The following is a 24,666-nucleotide window of genomic DNA, read 5'->3' on the forward strand; positions in this document are numbered from 1 at the left end:
CGATCAGCTCAATAGACACTCCCTTCCGCCAGCATGTATGCTCCTCACACTCCCCCGTCACCGCTTCACCCATCTCTTTGTCCCACTGTTCTGGTGGCTGTGTGAAATTATCAAATGCTGGTTATAATTTGTATCTCTCTGATGCTTAACTGAGGTTCAACAGCTTTTCATGTTACTGGCCACGGAGATATTCTCAGTTCTGGAGTGTCTGTTCAAGTCACTAGCGTACTTCTGGATTGGGTTGGATATACAACCAAAGACATACATGGTGTGTGTGTATTATACACATATTCTGTGCTATTTGACTTTCTTAATCATGTCTTTTGACGAACATAGTTCTTAATTTTAACACAGTTCTAGTTACTGATCTTCTCCTTTAATGTTAGTTTCCCTTCTACGTCCTATTAAAGCAATCTTTGCCTATCAAAAGGTCATGAAGATATCTTCCATGACTAAAATACAGTAAAATGCCCATGTATAAATATTAAACTGTGATGTCAGAAGATGATATGCTTAAAATATCACTTCTCGATCACCAGAGAATTCTTAATTATGTTTAACAGTTGCTTTGTATGCACTAACACTACCTCAGAGAATGGTTGTGAAGATTAAATGATATGAAAATGGTTGACATATTACCAGGCACACAGTAAGACCTTAAGAAATGTTAGATACTATATTACTATTATTACTAACAACAATAGCACTATAATGGGAAGCAAATTGGAAAAGTTGACTTAAATACCGCCTCCTACCAATATAATTATCAAAGTAAAATGTTTGTTCTCTAGTTTCCAGATAAGATTTATTATATTTTATTCCTCTAAACATTCACTGAAACATGTACAAGAATGTTCATTAACAGCATTAATCATAATAGCCACAACATGGAAATGGCAAAACTGTCCACTAACATAGTAAGAATGAATAACTAATGTATGGTATATTCATTCAGTAGAATTCCACAGCAGTGGAGCAAACTATCGCTATGTGTAACAACATGGATGAATCTCACAATGTTAAGGGAAAGAAGGCAGATAAAAATGAAAACATTCTGTATGATTTTATATTTTAAAATTCAAAACTAAGCAAACTAATCCATGATGATACAAATGAGAATAATATTTACCTTTTGGGAGAGTTAATGACTGCTAGTGGGCGTCAACTCCATTAGCAATAATACCAGCTTCCAGGGTGGTAGTAATGTTCTACATAATAACATTGTATATTATATACTTATCAAGCACTATACTTAATTTCTGTTGGTTTTATTTCAATAAAAACTCTCTTGAAATAAAACTTCTATGTTTTGTGAGTATAAATGATGAATCATAGTCAGTAGATCAATATCCTCTATAAAATACATTTGATTCAAATATATTTTAAGGCTTTGAATACATTTTATTTTATTATTTATTTATTATATATTTTTGATGTGGACCATTTTTTTTAAGTCTTTATTGAATTTGTTACAACATTGCTTCTGTTTTATGTTTTGGTTTTTTGGCCTCAAGGCATGTGGGATCTTAGCTCCCCGACCAGGGATCGACCCCGCACCCCCTGCACTGGAAAGCGAAGTCTTAACCACTGGACCGCCAGGGAAGTCCCTGAGTACGTTTTATATACATATAAACATATAAACATCCTGAAATGTGCATTAATTTGTCAAGACTTCTAGTAATGTCAGTCAAAGGATAAGGTTAATTTAATTTGATGAAATATATAAAATCATTTATAAGATGAAATTCGTTCCAACACTGTACTTTCTGTGATAACGTGTTGTATTTAATACACAAAAAGGACATCACTAGTCCAACAAAGGGAGGAAATGTACTACACGTTCATGAACTAGGAACAAAACTAAATGCTCAGAATCCCCCAAATGAAATGTATTCATATGTGAAAGGAAGTGCTGTAGATTTAGTTTTAAAAAAAAAAAGAAAAAGAAAAAGGACATATAAATGCTCAGTTACTGACCTCATGAATGGACCCTGGGGACGACAATGAACATCACAATTGAGATCAGTTTCTAAGTTCAAGAGATAGCAGAACAGATATCTAGAATAACTTCTGATCAGAACCACAGAAACACTAGGGAAATACTTTGCCATAATACATGAATTAACTGAGTAGGCAGTTATTAACAGTATTAATAACATGCTTACTTGCACTAAAAGTTCTGTAATGAATGACGACTTATTTCTTAAAGGACTTAATTTATGTTAATAAGATCAACTCACCAATTCTTTTCTCAGTTGAATAAAAAACTGTTTGCACTTAAAAGAAATTTTTACAATCTTCAACCTGGATAAAAAGAGAATGAATCGGAGTATTTAAAATATTGAACAAAGATAAAAATATTAATCAAAAAAATTAAAAAATAATCTTTTAACTGTATGTTTAGTAATGTCTAAATATTTAATTATATATACATATATAAAGTACATAAAGAATCTAAAGTTTTTGGTGCTTCGTGAAAAAATAATTAGAATTTATATGCTCAACTGAGCTTAGTTTTATCAGAACGTTTGCTGTAAACTATACATTTCCCAATTTTGTATCTAAAGAAATACATAAAAACACATATCACAAGTTAAAATTTTAAGAATACCAATAATATAGTTATTTACTCTTTAAAACTGCAAGTAGTTTTCTGCACGTTAAGAGCTTGGAAATCACCACTCCATCCTGGCAACAAGTAAAAAGCTCAACAGATTGAAAAATCCACAACTCTTCTTAAATACACAAGGAAGGGAAGAGCACAGGGCAAACTGCTGCCCCCAAGATTTGAGAGACCAACAGCTGAGTACAGGGAATCAGAGCTTCCCAGAGAAGAGTCAGGAGCAGAAACTGCCAGAGGAAGCAGTGCCAGGGCAGGAAAACCTGAACTGTATTTTATGAGTTGTTGAAGGCTCAGCGTGGTCAAGCCCGAGAGTTAAAAACCCCAAGAGGCCCCAGTCATAGGGCGGCCCTCACGGTATTGTGAGATTTAGCTCTAGAAGCTCAAATAGATTTCGACAGTAAATACCAAAGTAAAGTACCCTCCGATTTCCGACAGGGAAAGGGAAAGAAACCATGTGAACTAGGCCAGAGCACTCTGCTCTTAACAAGGCCTACCTTTGGGGGAAACTCGTTAACCAGAGCCTGACCTGGGGAAGGAAAATACCCAAGTCCAGCCCACTCTAGCCATCCTGTCCCACCCAAGGGGAGAGGAAAAAAATGAGAAACACTGTGAAGCTCAGTCTAGAGGCCTGGGCTCATTAAAACACTGAGAGCTAATCACAGGACTACAGAAAACCCCCCTCCGGTCGACACCTCACCACCACATTACTAAGAGCCTATTTACAGCGTTCCTGTTACCAGGGTATCGTATCTGCCCATCAAGAAAAGATTACAAGGCATACCAAAAGGCAAAAAGCACAATGTAAAGACAGAGTAAGCATCAGAACCAGATATGAGAGGAATGTGGGACTTATCAGACTGGGAGTTTAAAACAACTATGATTAACAGGCTAAGAGCTCCAAAGGATAAAGTAGAAAGCAAGAAAAAAGAACAGATGGGCAACATAAACACAGAAATGAAAATCATAAAAAAGGACCCCAAAATACAAAATTAATATGCAGAAATCTGTTCCACTTCTATACACTAACAACGAACTATCAGAAAGAGAAATTAAGGAAACAATCCCATTGACCATCACATTAAAAAGAATAAAATACCTGGGAATAAACCTACATAAGGATGTAAAACCTGGAAAACTATAAGACACTGATTAAAGAAACTGAAGAGGACACAAACAGATGCAAAGATACACTGTATTCTTGGATTGGAAGAATTAATATTGTTAAAACGGCCATACTACCCAAGGCAATCTATATATTTAATGCAATCCCTATCAAAATACCAATGGCATTTTTCACAGAACTAGAACAAATAATTTCAAAATTTGCATGGAATAGATACATATATATGTATAACTGAATCACTCTTCTGTACAGCTGAAACTATCACAACATTGCTAATCACCTATACTCCAAAATAAAATGAAAAGTTAAAAAAAAATTTGTTTGGAAACACAAAAGACCCCGAATAATCAAACAATCTTGAGAAATAACAGAGCTGGAGGAATCATGCTCCCTGACATCAGACTATAGTACAAAGCTACAGTAACCAAAACAGTCTGGTACTGGCATAAAATAGACACACAGATCAGTGGAAGAGAATAGAGAGCCCAGAAATAAACCTATGCTCACATGGTCAATTAATCTATGACAAGAAGACAAGAATATACAATGGAGAAAAGACAGTCTCTTCAATAAATGGTGTTGGGAAAACTGGATGCTACATGCAGAAAAATGAAAACTGGACAACTTTCTCACACCATATACAAAAATAAATTCAAAATGGATTAAAGACTTAAATGTAATACCTGAAATCATAAAACTCCAAGAAGAAAACACAGACAGTAACCTCTTTGACATTAGTCTTAGCACTATTTTTTGGATATGTCTCTTCAGGTAAGGGCAGCAAAAGCAAAAATAAACAATGGGACTACATCAAATTAGAAGATTCTGCACAGTGAAGCAAACCAGCAAAACAGAAAGGTAGCCTACCAAATGAGAGAAGATACTTGCAAATGATATATCCAATAAGGGGTTGATATCCAAGTATATAAAGAACTTTTTTATACAACTCAGTATCAAAAAACAAATTTGATTAAAAAATGGGCAGAAGACCTGAATAGACATTTTTTACAAAGACATACACATGGCCAACAGGGACATTAAAAGGTGTTCAACATCATTAATTATCAGAGAAATGCAAATCAAAACTACAATGAGATACCACCTCACACCTGTCAGAACGGCTATCATCAAAAAGACAAGAAGCAACAAGTGTTGACGAGGATGTGGAGAAAAGGGAATCTTTGTGCACTGTTGGTGGGAATGTAAATATGTGCAGCCACCATGGAAGACAGTATGGAGCGTCCTCAAAAATCTAATAATAGAACAACCATATGATCCAGCAGTTCCACATCTGGGTATGTATCCAAAGAAAATGAAAACACTAAATCAAAAAAGATTTATGCACCCCTGTGTTCATTGCAGCACTATTTATAACAGCCAAGATATGGAAACAACCTAAGTGTCCATCGATAATGAATGGATGAAGAAGATGTGATGTGTTTGTATATGTGTGTGTGTATGAATATTACTCAGCCATAAAAAAAGAATAAAATCTTGCCAACTATGGCAACATGGATGGACCTGGAGGGTATTATGAAAGTGAAATAACTAGAAAGAGAAAAACAAATACCTTATGATTTCATTTATACATGGAATCTAAAAAAACAAAAAGAGACTCACAGACACAGAGAACAAACGAGTGGTTGCCAGAGGGGAGAAAAGGGTGCAGGTAAAGACAAAAATGTGAAATGGATTAAGAACACAAACTTCCAGCTATAAAAGAAGTCATGGGGAAGTAATGTATATAGAGGGAATATAGTCAATAAAACTATAATAATTTTATATGGTGACAGATGATAACGGGACTTACTGTGTTGATTGTTTCATAAGGTATAGAAATAGTTAATCACTATGCTGTACACCTGAAACTAATATAATGTTATATTAATTATAACACAATAAAAAATTTATTGAAGCTTGTTTTATGGCTCAACATATTTTCTCTCCTAGTAAACAAACCATGTACCCTTGAAAGGAATGTGTATTTTGCTGTTACTAGGCATAGTAATGAAACAGGAGGGAAGGGGAGCAGGGCACGACCTTTGAAAGAATGACATAGCCATAGGATATGACAGAAACTGGTAAGAACCAACTAGATCCAAGATGGCGGAAGATTCGACTTCCAGTAGACCTTGAGCCTCATTATATGCTCATTGTAATGCATTAGCTAAATGACACTCCCACCAGCTCCATGACAGTTCTGAGGCCAACCATAAATGGCCAAAAGTGGGTGGTGGCCCAATTCCTGGAAATCTCTGCCCCTTCCCCCAAAATAGCTGGAATAATCCCCACTCATTAGCCTATGAAATTACACAGCCCATAAAAACTAACCACACCATATTTTGGGGCCTCTTGCCTTCTGAGATGGCCCACCCTCTGTCTGTGGAGCGTGTTTCTCTCTAAATAAATCCACTTCTTACCCATCACTTTGCCTCTCGCTGAATTCTTTCTGCCATGAGACATCAAGACCCTGAGCTTCATTAGGTCCTGAGACCAGGTGTGTGATCTCAATTAAAAGACAGTGGGTTCTGGCTGGTTTTGAGTCCCCGCCCATGGGTTCAAGTGTAATCTGAGTCGCACAGTTTCAGTATTGTTTATCAATTAAGCCAAGAGATTTGATACTGCTTGAATCTATTTCAACTGATTTTTTATTGTCTAGTTTTTGTATTGAGCTCTGAGAGGGATATGCTCAAATCTCCAACTACGATTGTAGAATTGTCTATTTTTCCTTAATTTTTGCTTCATGTATTTTGAAACTGTGTTATTATGCACATGTATACTTAAAACTGTTGCTTGTCTTTTATCAGGTGCATGGGGCATACTTTCCTTTATCTGTGTGTCCTGTAATATTTCGCTGGCACCCAGATGTTTTACATATTGCATCGCAGTGAGCGTAAGTACGCGTTTCCCACCTTCCCAGCTTCCTGTTACTCGGCAGTTTACTCGCACGGACTCTACCCTCACCCTCGCCCTCCAGTTTACGCTTCTGCGGCTGCTCTTCAGGGAAGCGCAGCCCTGGGTGTGCCCACAGCAACGCTGAGATGACCGGGGGTACGAGCCATCCCATCCTCTCAAGAACCACAGCCAGCTGAGAGCTCCTCTAATTGCCAACACACTGCTCTATTATTTTCAGCAGCGCCCTGGGCCATGAATTCCCTCAGGAGCGAATTCAATCAAATTGTGACTGTTGCAAAGGAACAGTCTCTGAGGCAGGCACTTGAGGCTATTTGCTCTACTATCCTGGTTTCTGTCCCTCTGGTTGTCTTTCGGTTTCCCAAGACAGTCCTTCTTAATTAGCCTGAGCTTTGCAATGACTTAAGTTGTGACGCTTTGTTATTATACAGGAGCCCCGGTGATGTGTCAGTTAAGTCTGGGGCTGGGGAGGAACCCGTCTTTAGTCCTGTGATTAGGCCTCGGGTTTAGCAGTCTGGGCCCCTTGGTTGCACCCTTCAGTGCCCCTCAGCTCACCCCTCCCTAGCTGAAACAGGAAGTACAGAGAGGGCTGGAAATGGGTACTTCCCTTCCTCCACCTTGGTTAGGCTCTGGTAAAACCCATGTCGGTTAAGTATTGGTAAAACAGATTTCCTTGAGGGCAGATCTTGGTTAAGGAGAGCAGAAAGCTCTGAGCATGTTTCAAAATGGTTACTTTCCTGCCCAACTCCCATCCCCTGCCCTTCGAGCGCAAGTGGATTTTCCTCCAGTCTTCGCCCTGAGATCCTGGTGGGGTGCCTGGTAGTAAAACTCATGAGAACGAGGGGTCCTTCCTAAGTAAGTTAGTCCAAGCTAGTCTCTGCTCCGTCTCCAGCAATTTGTCAATCACCCTGTACGGACTCCTACCAGGGGCGGCTACAGAGGTGGTTTCCAGTCCTGGTAAGTTGTCATTCCTTGTATTCATCTGTCTCTCCAGTTTTCAGAGCTGCAGTATGCCCTGTGTCCTCAATTCTCTGAGGGATCTAAAAAGAGTTGTTGATTTTGAGTTTTTTCAGTTTTTTTTTTTTCTTGTGAGGACAGGGGTGACAACTTCCAAAGTCTTTACCTGCTGGACTGGGAACCAGAACTCTCTCCTTCCCTCTTTATTTTACTAATGATGTTTTTTGATGAGCATTAATTTTACTGAAGTCTAATTACAGAATCCAAGTAACTCCCAATTCAGTATTCAACATTTTAAAAGTATGAACTTGAACCGGATAATTTAGGGATAACCATATGTGGAAAGAAATGAGGGAATATATTTATTACATGGAACATTACTTTTTCTACACATAGCTCTAATTTTGAGAGAAGTGGTAAGTGAGAAGCGAGTGTTTCAGAAACTGAAAGACGCAGGTTTATTTAAAGCTCTGCTTCATACTCATCATACTTGTTAACACTGGCCCAGTCAGCTTCTCTGGCATTTCCCAGTCCTTATCCATAAAAACAATGCTAACAACATCCAAGTGGCAGGGTTATAAGGTACAGATAAAATGCATTAAAATCCATGAGTGATTTTTTTCCTACCTTATTAATCTTATAAAACTATCAGCTCTAAAACGTCCACCTCTACTCAAAACTCCTTATTCATGTAGAAATTTGGTAATTCCGAGCTGTAATCATAATCAGTTTTTATCAAGTGATTTTTATGATTTCCTCAAGGAGACTTACACAATACTTTGCTAAAATATCAATTTAAGGGCAACGGCAATTCTACGAACACTAATTTGAATAAAGATGATGAGGCTGAAATGGTCCCTTATTCACACGTAGTATTAATAAGTATGTTGCTTTTGCGAAAATAGATCCATACTTTAAGAACTAAAAGTAAACCATGTATTTGATGATTTTCACAGAACTTAATGACTGATTTTCCTTGGAAATCAATTGATATTGGACCTTTAATCATGGCAATTTGTGGTATACGTATAAATGTACTCCTAATGTTGTAGTATGTACTGCTATGAGTAGTTAGGATCAGAAGAAATCCTTATGTTCCAGGATGATGTACATCTAGTAGCTTCAACAACTTTAAATCCCATCTATTTAGTTTAATTCTTGAAAATAAAAATTTAAAGGAATACTATATAGTATTTTCCAATCAATATCTTAAATGCTCACATTCTTTGTTTTAACCTAACTTGTGTGATAAAGACTTATAAACATGAGTTCTATTTCTCAACATGAAACTACCTTCAAGAATATTTAATAATAAAATAATACACCAACTCCTCAGCATATGGAATATATAAGATCCTTCACAATCTGAATCTAATTTCTCTCCTAAGCAACAGTATCTTAAATTCTTATGCCCTTGCTTCTGTCCTCAGTGAAGACAACTGAAAAAAAAAAATCAAACCAAATATCCCATCATCTCCTCAACTTGCCATGTCCTTTCTTACTGTTAGGCGCCTGCAAATGTTTGGTACCTTTACCCCGAATTCCCTGACTGAACCCTCTATACACACATACCTCTTCCATACGTCCTCCTCACTGAAGAAATTTCTATTCATCCTTTAAAAACCACCTCAAATACCACAGGGCCATTACAATTTTCCCTAGTGAAATTATATCCTTGGTGTTTCCAAAGTAATTTGTCAAAAACTCTTCTAGAATCCTTATTGTATAATTTTGAAAATACAGAAAAATTTAGATTATCATTTTAACCACATCACCTGAAAAGAATTTATTTCTGATTTTGACATTTATAGAAAATGTAAAATTAATAAAAAGTATTTTTAACTGTCTTTAGTAAAATCAGAAAAGTATTAAAATTGAAGATGCACATCTACCATTATGAAAGTCAACAATTGTAACTATCTTTTCTGAAGCATTTAATTTACAAATTGCCTTATTATGTTTTGTAATTAATTTTTATGTGCCCACTTTTAGGCAAGGACCATGTCTTGAACTGTTTTGTATTCTCCTCTGAACATAACACAATTTGAATTATATAGGAAGAACTTAAAAGATGTGAGATGAAACACTAAATGACCTCTGATTTTCTTTTATGAGCTTTACAGAGGTATAATTTATATGTAAAATGAAATATCCCAATTTTAGGCAAATAAATCAATGAGTTTTGACAAATGCATTCAGCTGTGTAACTACCACCCACCCAAACCACCATGTAACAATTTCCATCACCTGAAAATGTTCCAATGGCAACCAAGGGTCTGCTGTCTTTATACTGTATGTTCTCTAGAATTTCATATAAATAGAAACAAAGAGTACGCCATCTTTTGTGTCAGGCTTCTTACACTTAGCATAATGTTTTGAGGGGAGGGTCACCCATATTGTTTAGTGTGTAAAACAGTTCATTTCTTTCACTGCTAAACAGTATTCCATTGCAAGTGTAATTTGCTTGTCCTTTCACCAACTGATGGACACCTGGAATTCTGTTTTGTGCTGTTATGAATAATACAGCTATGAAAACAGTGTGCAAATCTTTATACAAACTTGTATTTTCATTTCTCTTGGGTAAATATCTAGGAATAGAATTGCCAGATTATATGGTCAATCTATGTTTAACCTTGAAGAAATACCAAACTGTTTTCCAAAGTTGGTCTACTAGTTTGCATTCCCACCAGCAATATATGAGATTTCTAGGTGCTCTGCTTCCTTGCCATTACTTGGTATTATCATTCTTTTTAATTGGAACTATTGTAGTGGGTGAACAGTAATAGTTCACTGCAGTTTTAATCTATGTTTCACCAATGACTGAGCATCTTTTTGTGTACTTACTTGCCATCTGTATATCTCCTTTGGTGGAAGCATCTATTCACATATTTTGCCTATTCTTTTTAATCAAGTTGTCTTATTACTGAGCTATAAGAGTCCTTTACATTTTTTTGATAAGTCCTTTATCAAATATGTATTTTATAAAAGACTTTTTTGCCTTTTCATTTTCTTTACAGTGTCTTCTGGAGAGCAAAAATATCTAATTTTGATGAAGTTCATTTCATCAATTTTATATTTTGTATTTCATGTTTTCCTAGATAGTGACCTATTGGGGAAATTTATGTTTATTTTCTCAACGTAATTGTGGCAATTTTCTAAAATAATAGCTTCTGTCAGTTATCATATTTCTATTAGTGTTATATAAGTGACTCATTACAAAAACCTATTAAATAATAATCAGAGATATTGAAAAACCCGGACCAATTCTTTTAGGAGATATAAAGAGAAACAGATTGATACAATATACTTCCTTTGTATTTGTTTCTTCCCCTAGAGAAAATCATTGTGTTTATTTTTAAAAACCCGAGTTACTTATATGATATTCACACAAGGGATATGTGATCAATATGATTTTTACAATTTTCACGCTATCCCCTTAAAGGGAAATGGCAGATGCTACTTCTCCTTCTTCCTCACTTTGGGATACAGAAGTGACGGTGAGTGAGTCACTGGACGGTGAGGACAAGGACAACATGCTAAGGACAGCAGAGCAATAACACAAAAGAAACATGAGCTTTAAGCCCCATGGAGCCACCATACTTCCCTAGTACCAATTTAAACCACTGTAATAAGGGGCCTTTGTTGCGGCAACCATGCCCATGTTCCAACTAATAAACTAGCACCCACTGAATGCATTTGAGTGAAGTACTGTATTCAAAACAACTGGCACAGTGTGAGACGCAGAGTAAATATGACAATATTAGCTATTACACTACAGTACAGATTCAGAGATTGTCTAAGAGAAAAACTCGCAAAGTAGTATTTTCTTTAAACTAAGACACTTTTGAAACAAATAATTCAATTATTTTGGTATCTTCTGGTAGATTCCAAACAAGTGGACAAAGTTGTATGACAACATTAAATAGCTCAACAACCACTTTCTTTAATATGAATTGTATTTGGTAATATAATGGTAAAAGCAAAAGTATTGATGGAAGTTCTTACCATGGAAAGGTATTCATTCGTACTCTGTTCTTATAAATCAGAATTCCTCCTGACATCACTCCAATCATAATTTCATTGTTACTTTGATCCTTCAAAAAACAAACAAAAAAAAAGAAAATGGCAAATCTAAAATAAACTGTTAAAGATATATTTTAAAAATATGATTAGTTTTTTTACACAGTGTGACATTTCATCAAAGGCAACAGTTAACTGAGTAATATTTACAAATCCATATGGTAACTGTTACATCATAAAAATAAAGGACATACTTCAAATCAAACGTAAATGTTACATTATTAAAATTTATTAATCTAAAGCAAAAATGATTTCAGGATTTCCCACAGTTTATAAATGGGACTGACTCTTTGATATAGAAAATCAAAGACCTTCTCATCTTATAGAATGATAAGTTAGTACCCATCTTTCCATTTCTAAAACTATTAAGGTCCAATTACTGTGTAAATATGGTGGTAGGATTGCAAAAGTGAATAAAACCTGGAGTTCAGAGTTTGGTGAAGGGCAACCTGTAATAAAATAATATTTCCAATATAATGAGAAGTTCTATAACAGACATAATACAACAAAAACATTATGGGAGTATAGAGTGGGGACAATTGTTGGAGAGTTTGGAAGGCTCCTGAGAAGGAAATTTGAATTGTGCTTTGACGGGTGAGTTCTCATGCTGACTGATCCAACGTGAACAGCTGACCTGCACTATTAAGAGAATGAGTGGAATTAAAACTTTTCTCAGCTGCTAATCAGTCTTGAAATAGCTCTGCTTCTTGACTTGAAACATACTACAGGCAAACTAATATAGCAATAATGCTTTTATCCCTAGCATTTATGTGATCAGAAGATAGAACTAATTGATGAAAATATAATCAAGATTCTGTAATTGTCTCCCTAGGAAAAAAACCTTTAAAATGTAGTTTCAATAATGTCTAATTAAATGAAATATTACTAAATTAGCCTGTTAGGTAAGCTAACATGTAGTAAGTGGCCAAACACAGCAGTGTATGTTAATTTGTCTGGCTGCTCCTTTTCTTCTGCAATAACCAGCACCACTGCACACTATTATCAGAGTCTTAAATCACTGTACAAAGGACATCAATCAGAAGTCTGAATCAAGATGGCAGGCCCAGCCTCAAGGACGGCAACTTAATATATGCTCCGGTTACCCCTCCTGCTCTCAGTCTCATAAAACATCAGAGAAGATACATGAAAACAGAAGAAACCCCTAACACTTGAAAACAATCCGTAACACTGAAAGGTATGTAATCAGTGGGCCAGACATTTTGAGGAGTCTGTGAAGACAAAGTGGATAAGATCAGATTTATGGAGAGAAAATAATTCCAGAAAACGACAGCCCAAGGGGAACCCTCAAATTACCGTCAGGATGATCAGGTAGGGAGCAGGAAAGATAATTAGCTCCTATCAACCCTACAATCTAGACTGAGCTACAGGACACAGAATTGTGTGCAGCCTGTCTAAAACAGCAAGTGTGGATACTGGGGACAGGAATAGAGTGATCCCCAGCAGGGATGGAGAACCCAAAACTGAAAAAAGCAAACTATAGGCACATTCTACCTGGCAGTTCCTTCCTTCCCTCCTCCAGCACCTAAAACAGGCCGCAGTAAAGACAAACATCATGCATGATCAAGTGAACTAAGAATCACAAATACAAAAGAAGTACACAACCAAGGACCACCAAGCACTTGAGAAGAACCAATGCCATTAAAGAGATATACAAAACTCAATAAATACGTAAAGCAGTCAGGCTGCTATGCTGGTAGAAAAACATTAAAAAACACTGCAGGGATATCTAGGAATTCAAATTCTCAAATTATAGCTATCTAGACTGAAGTGTCAGTTCCCAAGGTATTGCCAGAGTTGGGCAAGAGAATGCAAGAAAATAAGTATTATGTCCTTTATGGATACAAATGCTATTAATTCCAGTGTGCAGAAAAATGAACGCTGACCACCTTATTTTATGCTTTTCTTATCACTTATTACTACCTAATATAACGCTATACATTGACTTGTTTAATCTGTTTATTTTTTCTCTTCTTCACTAGAACCTAAGTAGCAAAGTGCAGGGCCTTTGTTTTGCGCCCTTTCAGGTTCTTAGACGTAGAAAGGCCTACCCATTTGTGGAATGAATGGACCTCTATTATCTGTAGGAAAATACCTCCCGCTGTTTAGCTTGGCACTGAAACGACCACCCCATCCCATTCCATTTCCCCCTTTATAATTAGTAAAAACCTGCTTCGCATCAGGCCATTCCACGTGTTTTGTGTACCCATAATTACATGTTTTAATTTATGCTGTTCTCACCTCTTCTTCATGTCTCTCTGATGAATCAAATCAAACCTAACCAAAGTCTAGATCAAGTCCACCTTCTCTGTGAAAACTTCATTAGCCCAGCAGAATGTACTGAATTGTACCATGAATATGTAATCAGCAAAGTCCAGACTGTGTGAAACTACAGGTGAAATGGTGCAGTTCTTTAACAAGAACATTCTAAGGAACGGTAAGGGAAGAAGGGATCAAAAGACATTTAAAGTTATTCAGTTAAAACAAACAAAAAGCAAGACCAAATTATAGTATCCAGGAAGGCACACTGGGTGATAAAACCACAGAAGAACAATGTAGGAAGGGGCTATGATTGGGACAGTGTATAAAAAGCGTTTCTGGAATGGCTGGCTAAAGCCTACTGCTGACCTGCGTAGTATTTACAAAGATGTTCACTACGATATACACACGGGTATACGTGCTTTATTTTACAACATGTTAAAAAACAGCAATGTAAACAGGATGAGATTTAGGAGGACTATGGACAGATATTCTAATATTCTCTACCCATGCCTCGACTGTCCATTCACGCTGCCCTGCGGTGCCCTCCCTTCCCTTCTGGTGGAGACCACGGTTCTACTCTCCACTAAGGCGCTAGGACCACTTAACCATTCGAGTCTCTCTGCAGTCACATGGTAAGAATACAATAATAACACAAAGCCACTAAAATTTTCCATTTAGTATCTTCAGACCAGTTGAGCTCAGGTAACTGAAACTGCAGAAACAGAAACCATGGATAAGGGGGGGGACCACTGTATATTCTTCTAGATCTTTGTTTATATATACAAAATATAAATATGTAGTATTTATAACCACACAATTTCTTTAATCAACAAAAACTGGGATATATTATTGCGTTATTTTTCTTTTGCACTTAGCATTTTGTAGATATCTTTTCATATCAATATATATATACCTCTAACTCATCAGTTTTAACTGCTGCATATTATTCCAAAATATGGATTTATCACAATTTCTTAACCATTTCTGTTGATTCATTTAGAGATTTCTAAATTTTTAATATTACAAACAATGCTGTAATAAAAATCTTTGAACACATTATTTGAAACACCTCTATAAAAAGAGTGGCGTCGGGGCTTCCCTGGTGGCGCAGTGGTTGAGAATCTGCCTGCCAATGCAGGGGACACGGGTTCGAGCCCTGGTCTGGGAAGATCCCACATGCCGCGGAGCAACTAGACCCGTGAGCCACACCTACTGAGCCTACGCAACTGGAGCCTGTGCTCCACAAGAGAGGCCGCGATAGTGAGAGGCCCGCGCACCGCGATGAAGAGTGGCCCCCGCTTGCCACAACTAGAGAAAGCCCTCGCACAGAAACGAAGACCCAACACAGCCAAAAATAAATAAATTAATTAATTAATTAATTAATTAAAAAAAAAAAAGAGTGGCGTCGGAGAAATGGAAGTGGTCAAGTATTACAGTCATATTAACATTTGCACTCCTAAGGGGTCACACTTCAACATGCTCACCTCTGTTTCTCCTGTATTTCTACTTACATGTTTTACAAAATTGCTCTACTGTGGGAACTCTTTATAAAATACGAATACTAAAAAACTTTCTGTAATATATGTTGAAATTGTTTTCACTTTTACCTTTTAGCTTTATGATTTTCCCCTATATATATCATTAGTTTAAAATTATTATGTTTGTATATTTTTCATGTAGTTAGGTATAAAGTTAGCCATAATACACACTCATTAATAATTAAAAAAATATTTCTGTGTGCCTTATATAGGTCTAGCAGTGTATGTGCTCTCAAATTATTCAGTGAAAGTGAATACAAGTAATGACCTACTGATACTTTCATAAAGATACAAAAGAATCAAAAAGGGGAAAGAAAAAAAAATGCTATGTCTAGACAGGTCCTTATGAGTAAAAGCACACAGCAGAATATGGAAAATCACTGTGTGATCTGAATATTTTAGGGTGACACAGAGGAAATCATATATATAGCTCTATTGTACAGAAGAGATTCTTTTCTCTGTTTCAAAGGACTGTATTTTTAAATTATTTGATTATTCGAACAAATATGTCCAAAAGTCCTCAAATATATGCAGGTTAAAAACAAGGTTTTCAAAGAACCTTAAAACAGAAACAGATATCATATGATTATATTAGTTAACTTCTCTGTGTCTCATTTTCCTCATCTGGAAAGTAAGGATGATAATACTCTTACTTCACAGGGCTGTTTTAAGGATTAAATGAGATTAATATACATAAGCCCTAAGAAGCGTTGTCAGGCACATAGTAAATGCTATAAAGGTGTTTCCTGTGATTATTATCTGTAACCTGTACAGTAAAATCTCTCAAAATTACTGTTCTCACAGTCTTTCTTGAATACTCTCTAATCAATCAGACTTTGGCCATCACTATAGCTCCAAAATTGCTATTACAAAGTCAATACTGGTAATATTACAATAACTTCCACATTTCTAATCCAATTCTCATCTGACATAGTTGACCACACCTGATTCACTTGGCTTCAAAGACACACAAGTGTCTGACAGAAAGAAAGGCGTTCTTTCCGAAAGGCGTTCTTTCTATCTAAATGGCTATTTCTTCCTCATCTAACCTTTAAAATTTGAAGTGTTCCAGCTCTGAGGACCTCTAATCTTCAGTTGCTACTAGCTATGTTCCTTCAGTGCTCCCGTGTCACGGCTTTAAATATTATCTGTAAGCTGACAATTCCCAAATGTATGGCTCTAGTCCAGACCTCGCCTCTGAACTCCAGTTCCATATACTGAATTGCCTGCCTTCTTTTATTTCGATTGATAGAAGTCTTCTAAAATTGCACGTCCCAAGACTAGCTCCTGACCCACCCTCTCAAATCTGCTTCTCTCTGACTGTTACAAATTACTGAAGTTACTCCATCTTTCTAGTTGTTCAGGCCAAAAACGTTAGAATCATTCCTTGAATCCTTTTTCTCTCACACCCTAGAGCCAATACATCAGTCAGTGCTGTCACTTCCATATTCAAAATACGTGCAGATTGGGGAACTTCCCTGGCGGTCCAGTGGTTAGAACTCCACGCTTCCACTGCAGGGGCCCAGGTTCGATCCCTGGTCAGGGAACTAAGATCCCGCAAGACACACGACGCGGCCAAAAAACGTTTTAAAAAAATGTAAATCACACCATGTCTTTTATCTCCTCAAACCCTCAACTGGCCTTGCTTATAATTACAAGCCAAAGTCTGTAAAATTCTTATAAAGCCCTGGTCCACCTGGACCTTGTCAATACACTCCACTCCAGCTCACTGCACCAGCCATACTGGTCTCTTTGCTGTTCCTTGAGGTGCAAAGCACACTATTTCATGGCCTTTTATTGCCGTTTCTTCTGCTTAGAACATTCTCCCCACGGATATCTGCAGGACGCCCCCACGTCTGTTCACCTTCTCAGTAAGGCCTTCTCTGATACCCCATTTTTGGCTGTCTCACTCCCCTTTCTCACCTTAATTTTTCTCCACAGCATCTACCACAATCTGATACATTACCTTTTAATTAATCATAAGAAAACTGAGTAGAATATACAGTAAAATGCACAGATCTTAAGTGTACAACTCAAAATTTTACAACATGCATAACTTGAGTATATACACTTACATGTAACCACCACAAACCAACATATACATTTTTCCAAATCCCAAAAGGCTCCCTCAGGCGCCTCCCAGCTAGTAACACCCCTGCAGAGGGAACTGCTGTTCTGACTTCTTCTGCTGATATAGACTGGTATTTTGCCTATTCTTGAACTTTACTTCCATGGAATCACACACTATGTACTCTAAGGTACTCGATTATTCGCTTCTCGTCCGTCTTGCCCACTGGAATGCAAGCTTCATGAGGGTAGGATTTTATCTACTCACTGCTGTATCCATGGTGTCTATAAACAGGACTTGCAACATAGAAGGTGCTCAAAAAATGTTCACTGAATGAATAAATGAATAATCAAAATAGCATCATTAAGCTTTCCTTTTCTTGAAACTTTGAAGGGCAAAAGTTATTTTTCAGTAGAATTATCTTCATTATTACAAACACCTATGGAAATAAGATATTCAAAATTAAGCCCAAAACTTGGGTAGAACTGTTTTAGGGTCAATTTAGAGCATCCTATACCTAACCAAAAACCTAAGGCCAAGCCTTCTGTGATTACATTTACATCTAGATAACCAGGAATCAGTTTCTTAGGAAAACAAAGAGTTTATATCATGCTAACTTCTTTATAAAACAGAGATTAAACTTGAAGATCTACGGTATAGATATCGTATAGCTCTATTATCCTATTTTATTCCACTCTCACAGTGTAATAAATATTGACTGACTTTCTAGTAAAGATGATAGGAATTTAGTGAGCCCTCAAGCCATTCATTTAACAAGTTACTTAGGCCAACAATTACTCCTGACATAGTGCTTCTTCCATTTTCAGAGGTCAGAAATTCTTTATAAATATTTAAATTTAGCTCCCACAATGTTCCTTGGTATTAATTAATATGTTCAAATTATTTTATATTTTCAAGATTAATTTGATATCCGTTATTTTATCAATTGATCCTAACCACAAACTTAGGGGTAACTAATTATTATTCTTTCTAGGAGTCTGAGAGCAGTGCACAGAGGCTGTTGGGTAGAAATAATGATAGTATTTGTACCCATGGCTTGTTTAGAAGTATATTTCTTAATTTCCAAATACTTGGAGGATTTTTAAAGTCATCATTTTGTTATTGTTTTTAGCTTAAATGTACCATGAACAGAAATTATATTCTGCATACTTAAAAATAATGTGTACTCCAAACTTGTCGGATACAGTATTCTACAGTTTGCTATGTTGCTAAAATCTATATTATGCTGATTTTTAAAATGTCTGTTCCACCAGTGATTGAATAAGGGGTATGAGAATCTATCACTTTCTTTTGCTCTGTGACAGACATTGTTAAGAGAACAAAAGGGCAAAACAAAGAGTGGGGAAAATATCTGCAAATCACATATCCAACAAAAAAAGTGTATCTAGAATATATAAAGAGTTCTCAAAAGACAAGAGTAAAAAAAGAAAAGAACAAATTAAATAATGGGAAAAACACCTGAACAGACATTCATCAAAGAAAAGATATGATACCCAACATCATTAGTCATTAAGGAAATGCAAAGTAAAACCACGATGAGATAAAACACACCTATCAGAAAACCTTAAAAAGAAACAAAACAAAACAGTACCACGTGCTAAAAGGATGTAAAACAACTGGAACTTGCAAAGATGCTGGTGGGGATGCAAAGCGGTTGTCAGTCTAGAAAACAATTCCCTGATTTCATATAAAGCTAAGTATACACTTGTTATATGACCCAGAAATCCCACTTTGGGATTCTTACCCTACAGAAATGAGAACTTAAATTCACACAAAAACCTATAAATGAATGTCTGCAGTAGGCCTATTAATAACAAAACAAAACAAAACAAAAAATACTGGAAACAACCCAGATGTCCTTCAGTGGGTGAATGGAGAAACAAACCATGGTACATCCATATAACTGAATACAATTCAGCAATAAAAGCATAAACTACTGAACTACACAGTACCTTGGATAAATCCCAAATGCATTACTATAAGTAAAAGAAGCCAGTCTCAAAAGGTTACATACTGCAGGATTCCATTTACAAGACATTTTGGAAAAGACAAACTACGGAGTCAGGGAACAGACCAGGGTTGCCAGGAACCGGGGGTAAGGAGGAGGCTGGACCACAAAGGGGCAGCACGAGCCAGTGTACTTTGTTTTGGGGGGGGGGGGTGGCGGGGATGGAACTGCTCTGTTTCTGTTTGTGGTTACATGAACCTACACATGTGTTAAAACTCATACAACTGAACGCCAAGAAAAAAATCCATTTACGATGTTATTTTAAGAAACAAATATTCCCATGCACCCTGCCCTCAAATCTTTTTTTCTTTCCTTATCCTGAAGTTGTCCTTCATTCTTTACTTTTCTACAGTTTCCTTTTCCCTTATTCATATAATCTTCCAGGAGTACTAAATGTTTTTGTTTTTTCAAATAGGCCATGTTCTCTCTTGATTTCAGGTCTTCCTTCATCCTGATGGCTCTATGGTGAAAACTACTCCCTTGGCTAATTCTTATTAATTTTTCTGGCTTCAGTAAATTACTTCTAAGAAGCCTTCCTTACCCTCTGCTCCCAGGCTGGATTAGAAGTTCCTGCCACAGGGTCCCATGGCATTCTGTACTTGCCCCTTCATATTCTCAAATACTTAACTGTTCATACATGCTCTAATTCTTTCCCCTCACTATCTTGTGAGCTCCATGAGGGCAGGGATTATCGATGTTTTGTTCACTAAGTCATCTTTAGTGCCAACACTGTGCAAGGCACATAACAGATGCACTGCTATGACGGTTCTAAGACTTATTTGCATCTTGCAGATTGCTATAAATAACTTAGTTCTACTCTAATTTTTTCAACCTACATTCTGGAGGCAGAGAGAAAAGATCTTAACCTTGCTTTTCAAAATAAAACATTATTTCAAACATACTTTTGCTTGTGATATTCAATTAAAACTTAAGTATTTTCTTTATGTGTCCTCTCCCCTCTACCTTTTGTCCTTTTTGTTCCCGAGGCTACAAAACTTCCCTTCATGTTCACTGAACATCTGCACATTTTCTGAAGTTCTCCACATCCACAGACAGCAGAAACACCTTTTCCTAGCTGGGTTATTTTGTGGGGTGTTTTTTTTTTTTTTTTGGTCTGTACAAAATATTTAAAATTTAAATTCCTTTAACTTGGCACTCTACATTTATGGCTTTCTGAGAAAGAGTTTTACAATCTAATAATTTAAACAACAAAAAACGTAACTTAGACAAATCAATAAATAATGACACGGTTAATTATGCATGCGATCCAGCCATGCACTTAAGTTACAAAAAGTAAAGTCTAACATTCTTTGTATTATATTGACAGCAGTCAGTGATAACAGATAGCAGTCTAAACCACCCTTAGAAAACTGTTTAGCACTAAAATGACTGATTTTAGTGGTCTTTTTTACCGTTAACCATAGTCTAGTATACATATTTAAAGTTCCATTTGTTTTAAACTGTATTATAATAAAACCAAAATCTAGTGACCACTATGTTACCTTTGGAGAATCATGTTCAAAAGTAATAGCCCGCAAAGAGGGAGGGAGGGTGAAGGGCTCATTCTAAAGAGCACAAGAAGTTCAAGGGGGACTTAAACATTTTAAATGGAAACAGACAGACTTCCCAGTCACAAATGCTCAGAATTACCAGATCCAGTCATGTGAGGAAAGCAAGTCATTTGGTTTTTTAAAAGGAATGGGTCTGTATATGACTATATATTAAAATAAATTAAAAATAACTATCTAAGGAAAACTTAACTCCCTTTCAGGCTGGGATCCATATTAGGCTTAGTAGTTTGTCCCAAGAAAATATAAAACCTATCACCAATTAAACTGATGATTACCTATAATTCCACTTTTCATTAGGTATAGAGAATAGCTGTACTTCAGGTACTTCTAAAGGAATATAATCTCTTGATGAAACAATCATGAGAAGGAATCTAGGTGAAGAGACACACAAATGAAGGATAGTCACTCACAAATATGCTTATGGCAGGAGGATAACACTCTTTTGGAAGCAGCAAATTGACACAATGAAAAAGAAGTCAGGGAGGATGGTGGTGGGATGAATTGGGAGATTGGGATTGACATACATACACTAATATGTATAAAACAGATAACTAATAAGAACACACTGTATAAAAAATAAATTAATTAAATCAAAAAAATAAACTAAATAAAAGCTTAATCTCCTCCAAAAATAAAAAATAAAAAAAGTTAGGGTGTTGTACAGGAAAAGCCAGTGATTATAGAATTCCATCCTAACAAAGGCATGGCGGGTGGGAGGGGGGGCAACCAAAATACGTAAATACAATTGATTTTGTGCTTTATAAATAAAAATTTATAATGATGTTACTAAATGATGAAAAGAGTGTAGTAATACAGGCCTCAGTGAGGTGAAAGCATCTTTTATGCTAATGATTTTCATAAAAGTTAAAAATACAAATTACTTTTCCTGTAACAGTTTTTTTTAATTTGTTTGTTGAATTTATTTATTTATTTATTTATTTTTGGCTGCATTGGGTCTTTGTTGCTGTGTGCAGGCTTTCTCTAGTTGTGGCGAGCAGGGGCCACTCTTCGTTGCGGTGTGCAGGCTTCTCATTGCGGTGGCTTCTCTTGTTGGGAGCACGGGCCCTAGGCGCACAGGCTTCAGTAGTTGTGGCACTTGGGCTCTAGAGCGCAGGCTCAGTAGTTGCGGCGCACGGGCTTAGTTGCTCTGCGGCATGTGGGATCTTCCTGGACCAGGGCTCAAACCCGTGTCCCCTGAATTGGCAGGCAGATTCTTAACCACTGCACCACCAGGGAAGCCCACTGTAAGTTTTTATTTTGCAAAATAAAAATTCTAAAGGTACTGTCTCTTATGGTCAGCAACAATTATCCTTATAACATAACACACTACCTTGAAGAAAAATAACATGAAAAATCCACTTCAACCACTCTTCTTGTCAGGTATTGAATCTTAAGTGATTGTGACTGTGAAAATACTTACATTCAGAGGAAATTTTGAGTGCGACTATGCTGGCAGCACTCACTGTTCCATTTGCTGCCTAATCCTATCAGAGCATTAAAAATTTTTTTTGCTGAATAATGGTGCCTAACTCAACAACATCAAAATGCATTTTCTTCACTTACCCTTGCATAGTGGAATTCAACTCCATAGAGTTCTAAGGTACGTGCTGTGTTCAGGTAATTAAATTCTGCTTCTGCAGGAGATAAGCCTCTGTAAAAACATCATTAGGTTAAAAATTATAACAATCACAAATATGACCAAATTACAAGAAGGCTATTTATCTAGAAAATTTTCAGCATTCTGATTAAATATTTTACAAAACACCATGCACGAGTACTCCTCTTAGTTCTGTACAGTAACATCTAACTTTTCTGGAGGGTACATTTTCATTTCAGTAACACAAATTATTATTTTGTACAATATTTTCTTATTTTCCAGAAACACAAGAATGCACCAGCTTTTTAAAGTTCTAAGCTATACTTACGGGTGTTACAAAGCCACTCTCAGACTTAACTTAAAACAAATATTTTTCAAAATTTGGTCTACACTCCATATGTGCATTTTAATCACACAGCGTGCTTCTGACACATGCAGTCTCCGGGGCGAGCTCTGGAGCAGGGCTTCTCAGGGTGTGGTGCACAGACAGGTGTTGACTCATAACAAGAACAGAAATTGAGAGTGTCACAGCCTTTTGTAGCACTTTGGCAAAGTAATTTTATGTCTGTTGCATCTAACAACAAAAAAGTACTTGTAATTTTTTATGCCTTTGTTTATTTCTCCATTTTATTTTTCTAGTAATTCATTTTTATTATATTTTTCAGAAGCATCATTCCATGAGAGACTGAGGGGAAAACTGGTCTTTCATCACAGGTAGTTTCAGATGTACTGTTCTATAGAAACTGATATAGAATAAATGGGTCCAAATTGTTTATGTTTAGGAAATATTCCAGGTGATTCTTATGAACACAAGTTTGAGAACTACTACTGTAAGTGCAAAGCCTTTAAAAAGGCTGTATTATATACAGTTCTAACAACCTTGGTTATCTGATATTATCAGGCTATAGCAGAGCAAAAGCAACAAATTAAAAATGCAAAGATATCACCCTTCATTCATGAATGATATCAGAAAAGGGAGCAAGCAGCCTGCCAACGTATGATCATAAAAATGGGATTCCTCAAAAAAAGGAGATATACTTCAGTTTTCTATAAAATTCAGTTAAGTTAAATAAATACTCTACTTTCTTCCCCACCCTCCTGCATTATAAACTGGATGATTCTATTTTTTCTTTCTTTAAAAATTTGCAGAACCATTTCTTTAAAGCAAATAGAAATATGTAATAAATACCTTGTGAAATGTACAAACTTTGTCCTGACAGAACAGACTTTTCATTATTGGTAAATTTTTTTTAAAATCTGGTTTATCTTCAAACCCTTGGTTCAGATATGCAATGTGTAGAACTTTCATAATAAATGGCATTTGCTTTTAGACCAAAACAGCCCCCATACCACATGAAGCCGGTCTGTTAAAATTCTCACTCATTAATCTTGCTTTAGATTAGGGTCCGCAAACCTTTACTGGAAAGAGGTGGCTGGTAAGCACTTCAGGCTTTCAGGCCATATGGCCTCTGCTGCAACAACTCAGCTCTGCTGTTATGTGAACGCAACCACAGACAATGTGTAGGCCAATGAGGGAATCTGTGTTCCAATGACTGTTCACGTAAGGACACTGAAAGTGGAATTTCTCAAAATTTCATGTGCCACAAAATGTTCTTCTTCTTTTGATTTTCTTCAACTATTTCAAATGTACAAACCATTTTTATTAGCTCGTAGACCACGCAAAAGGAGGCAACAGGCCATAGTTTGCCAACATGTTGTAGACACATGGGCCATTACCGAATGACAGTGAGTTTCCTTATTAATAAGAGCTAATATTTCTTCAGCGCTTACTATGTGCCAAGCACTGTTCTGAGTACTTTGTATATATAAACTCACTTAATCCTTATAATAACACCAGAGGTAGATAGTTTTATCATCCCCAATTTA

General features: G+C 36.4%; 1 protein-coding gene across 4 annotated transcripts in view; it reads right to left on the reverse strand.

The window, feature by feature from the left end:
- The window catches only part of PTPN4 (protein tyrosine phosphatase non-receptor type 4), a 173,264-nt gene that overhangs the window by 66,070 nt on the left and 82,528 nt on the right, over positions 1-24,666 (reverse strand). For all 4 annotated transcript variants that reach the window (XM_082395870.1, XM_082395869.1, XM_082395868.1 and 1 more), the window contains 3 exons: positions 22,746-22,833; positions 11,622-11,710; positions 2,241-2,304 (listed from right to left, as the gene is read on the reverse strand). In XM_082395870.1, the coding sequence (XP_082251996.1) occupies positions 2,241-2,304; positions 11,622-11,710; positions 22,746-22,833 (241 nt within the window). The remainder of the gene's footprint in view (positions 1-2,240; positions 2,305-11,621; positions 11,711-22,745; positions 22,834-24,666) is intronic.

The sequence above is a fragment of the Balaenoptera borealis genome (genome assembly GCF_965194805.1).
Source record: "Balaenoptera borealis genome assembly, chromosome: 6".
NCBI lineage: Eukaryota > Metazoa > Chordata > Mammalia > Artiodactyla > Balaenopteridae > Balaenoptera > Balaenoptera borealis.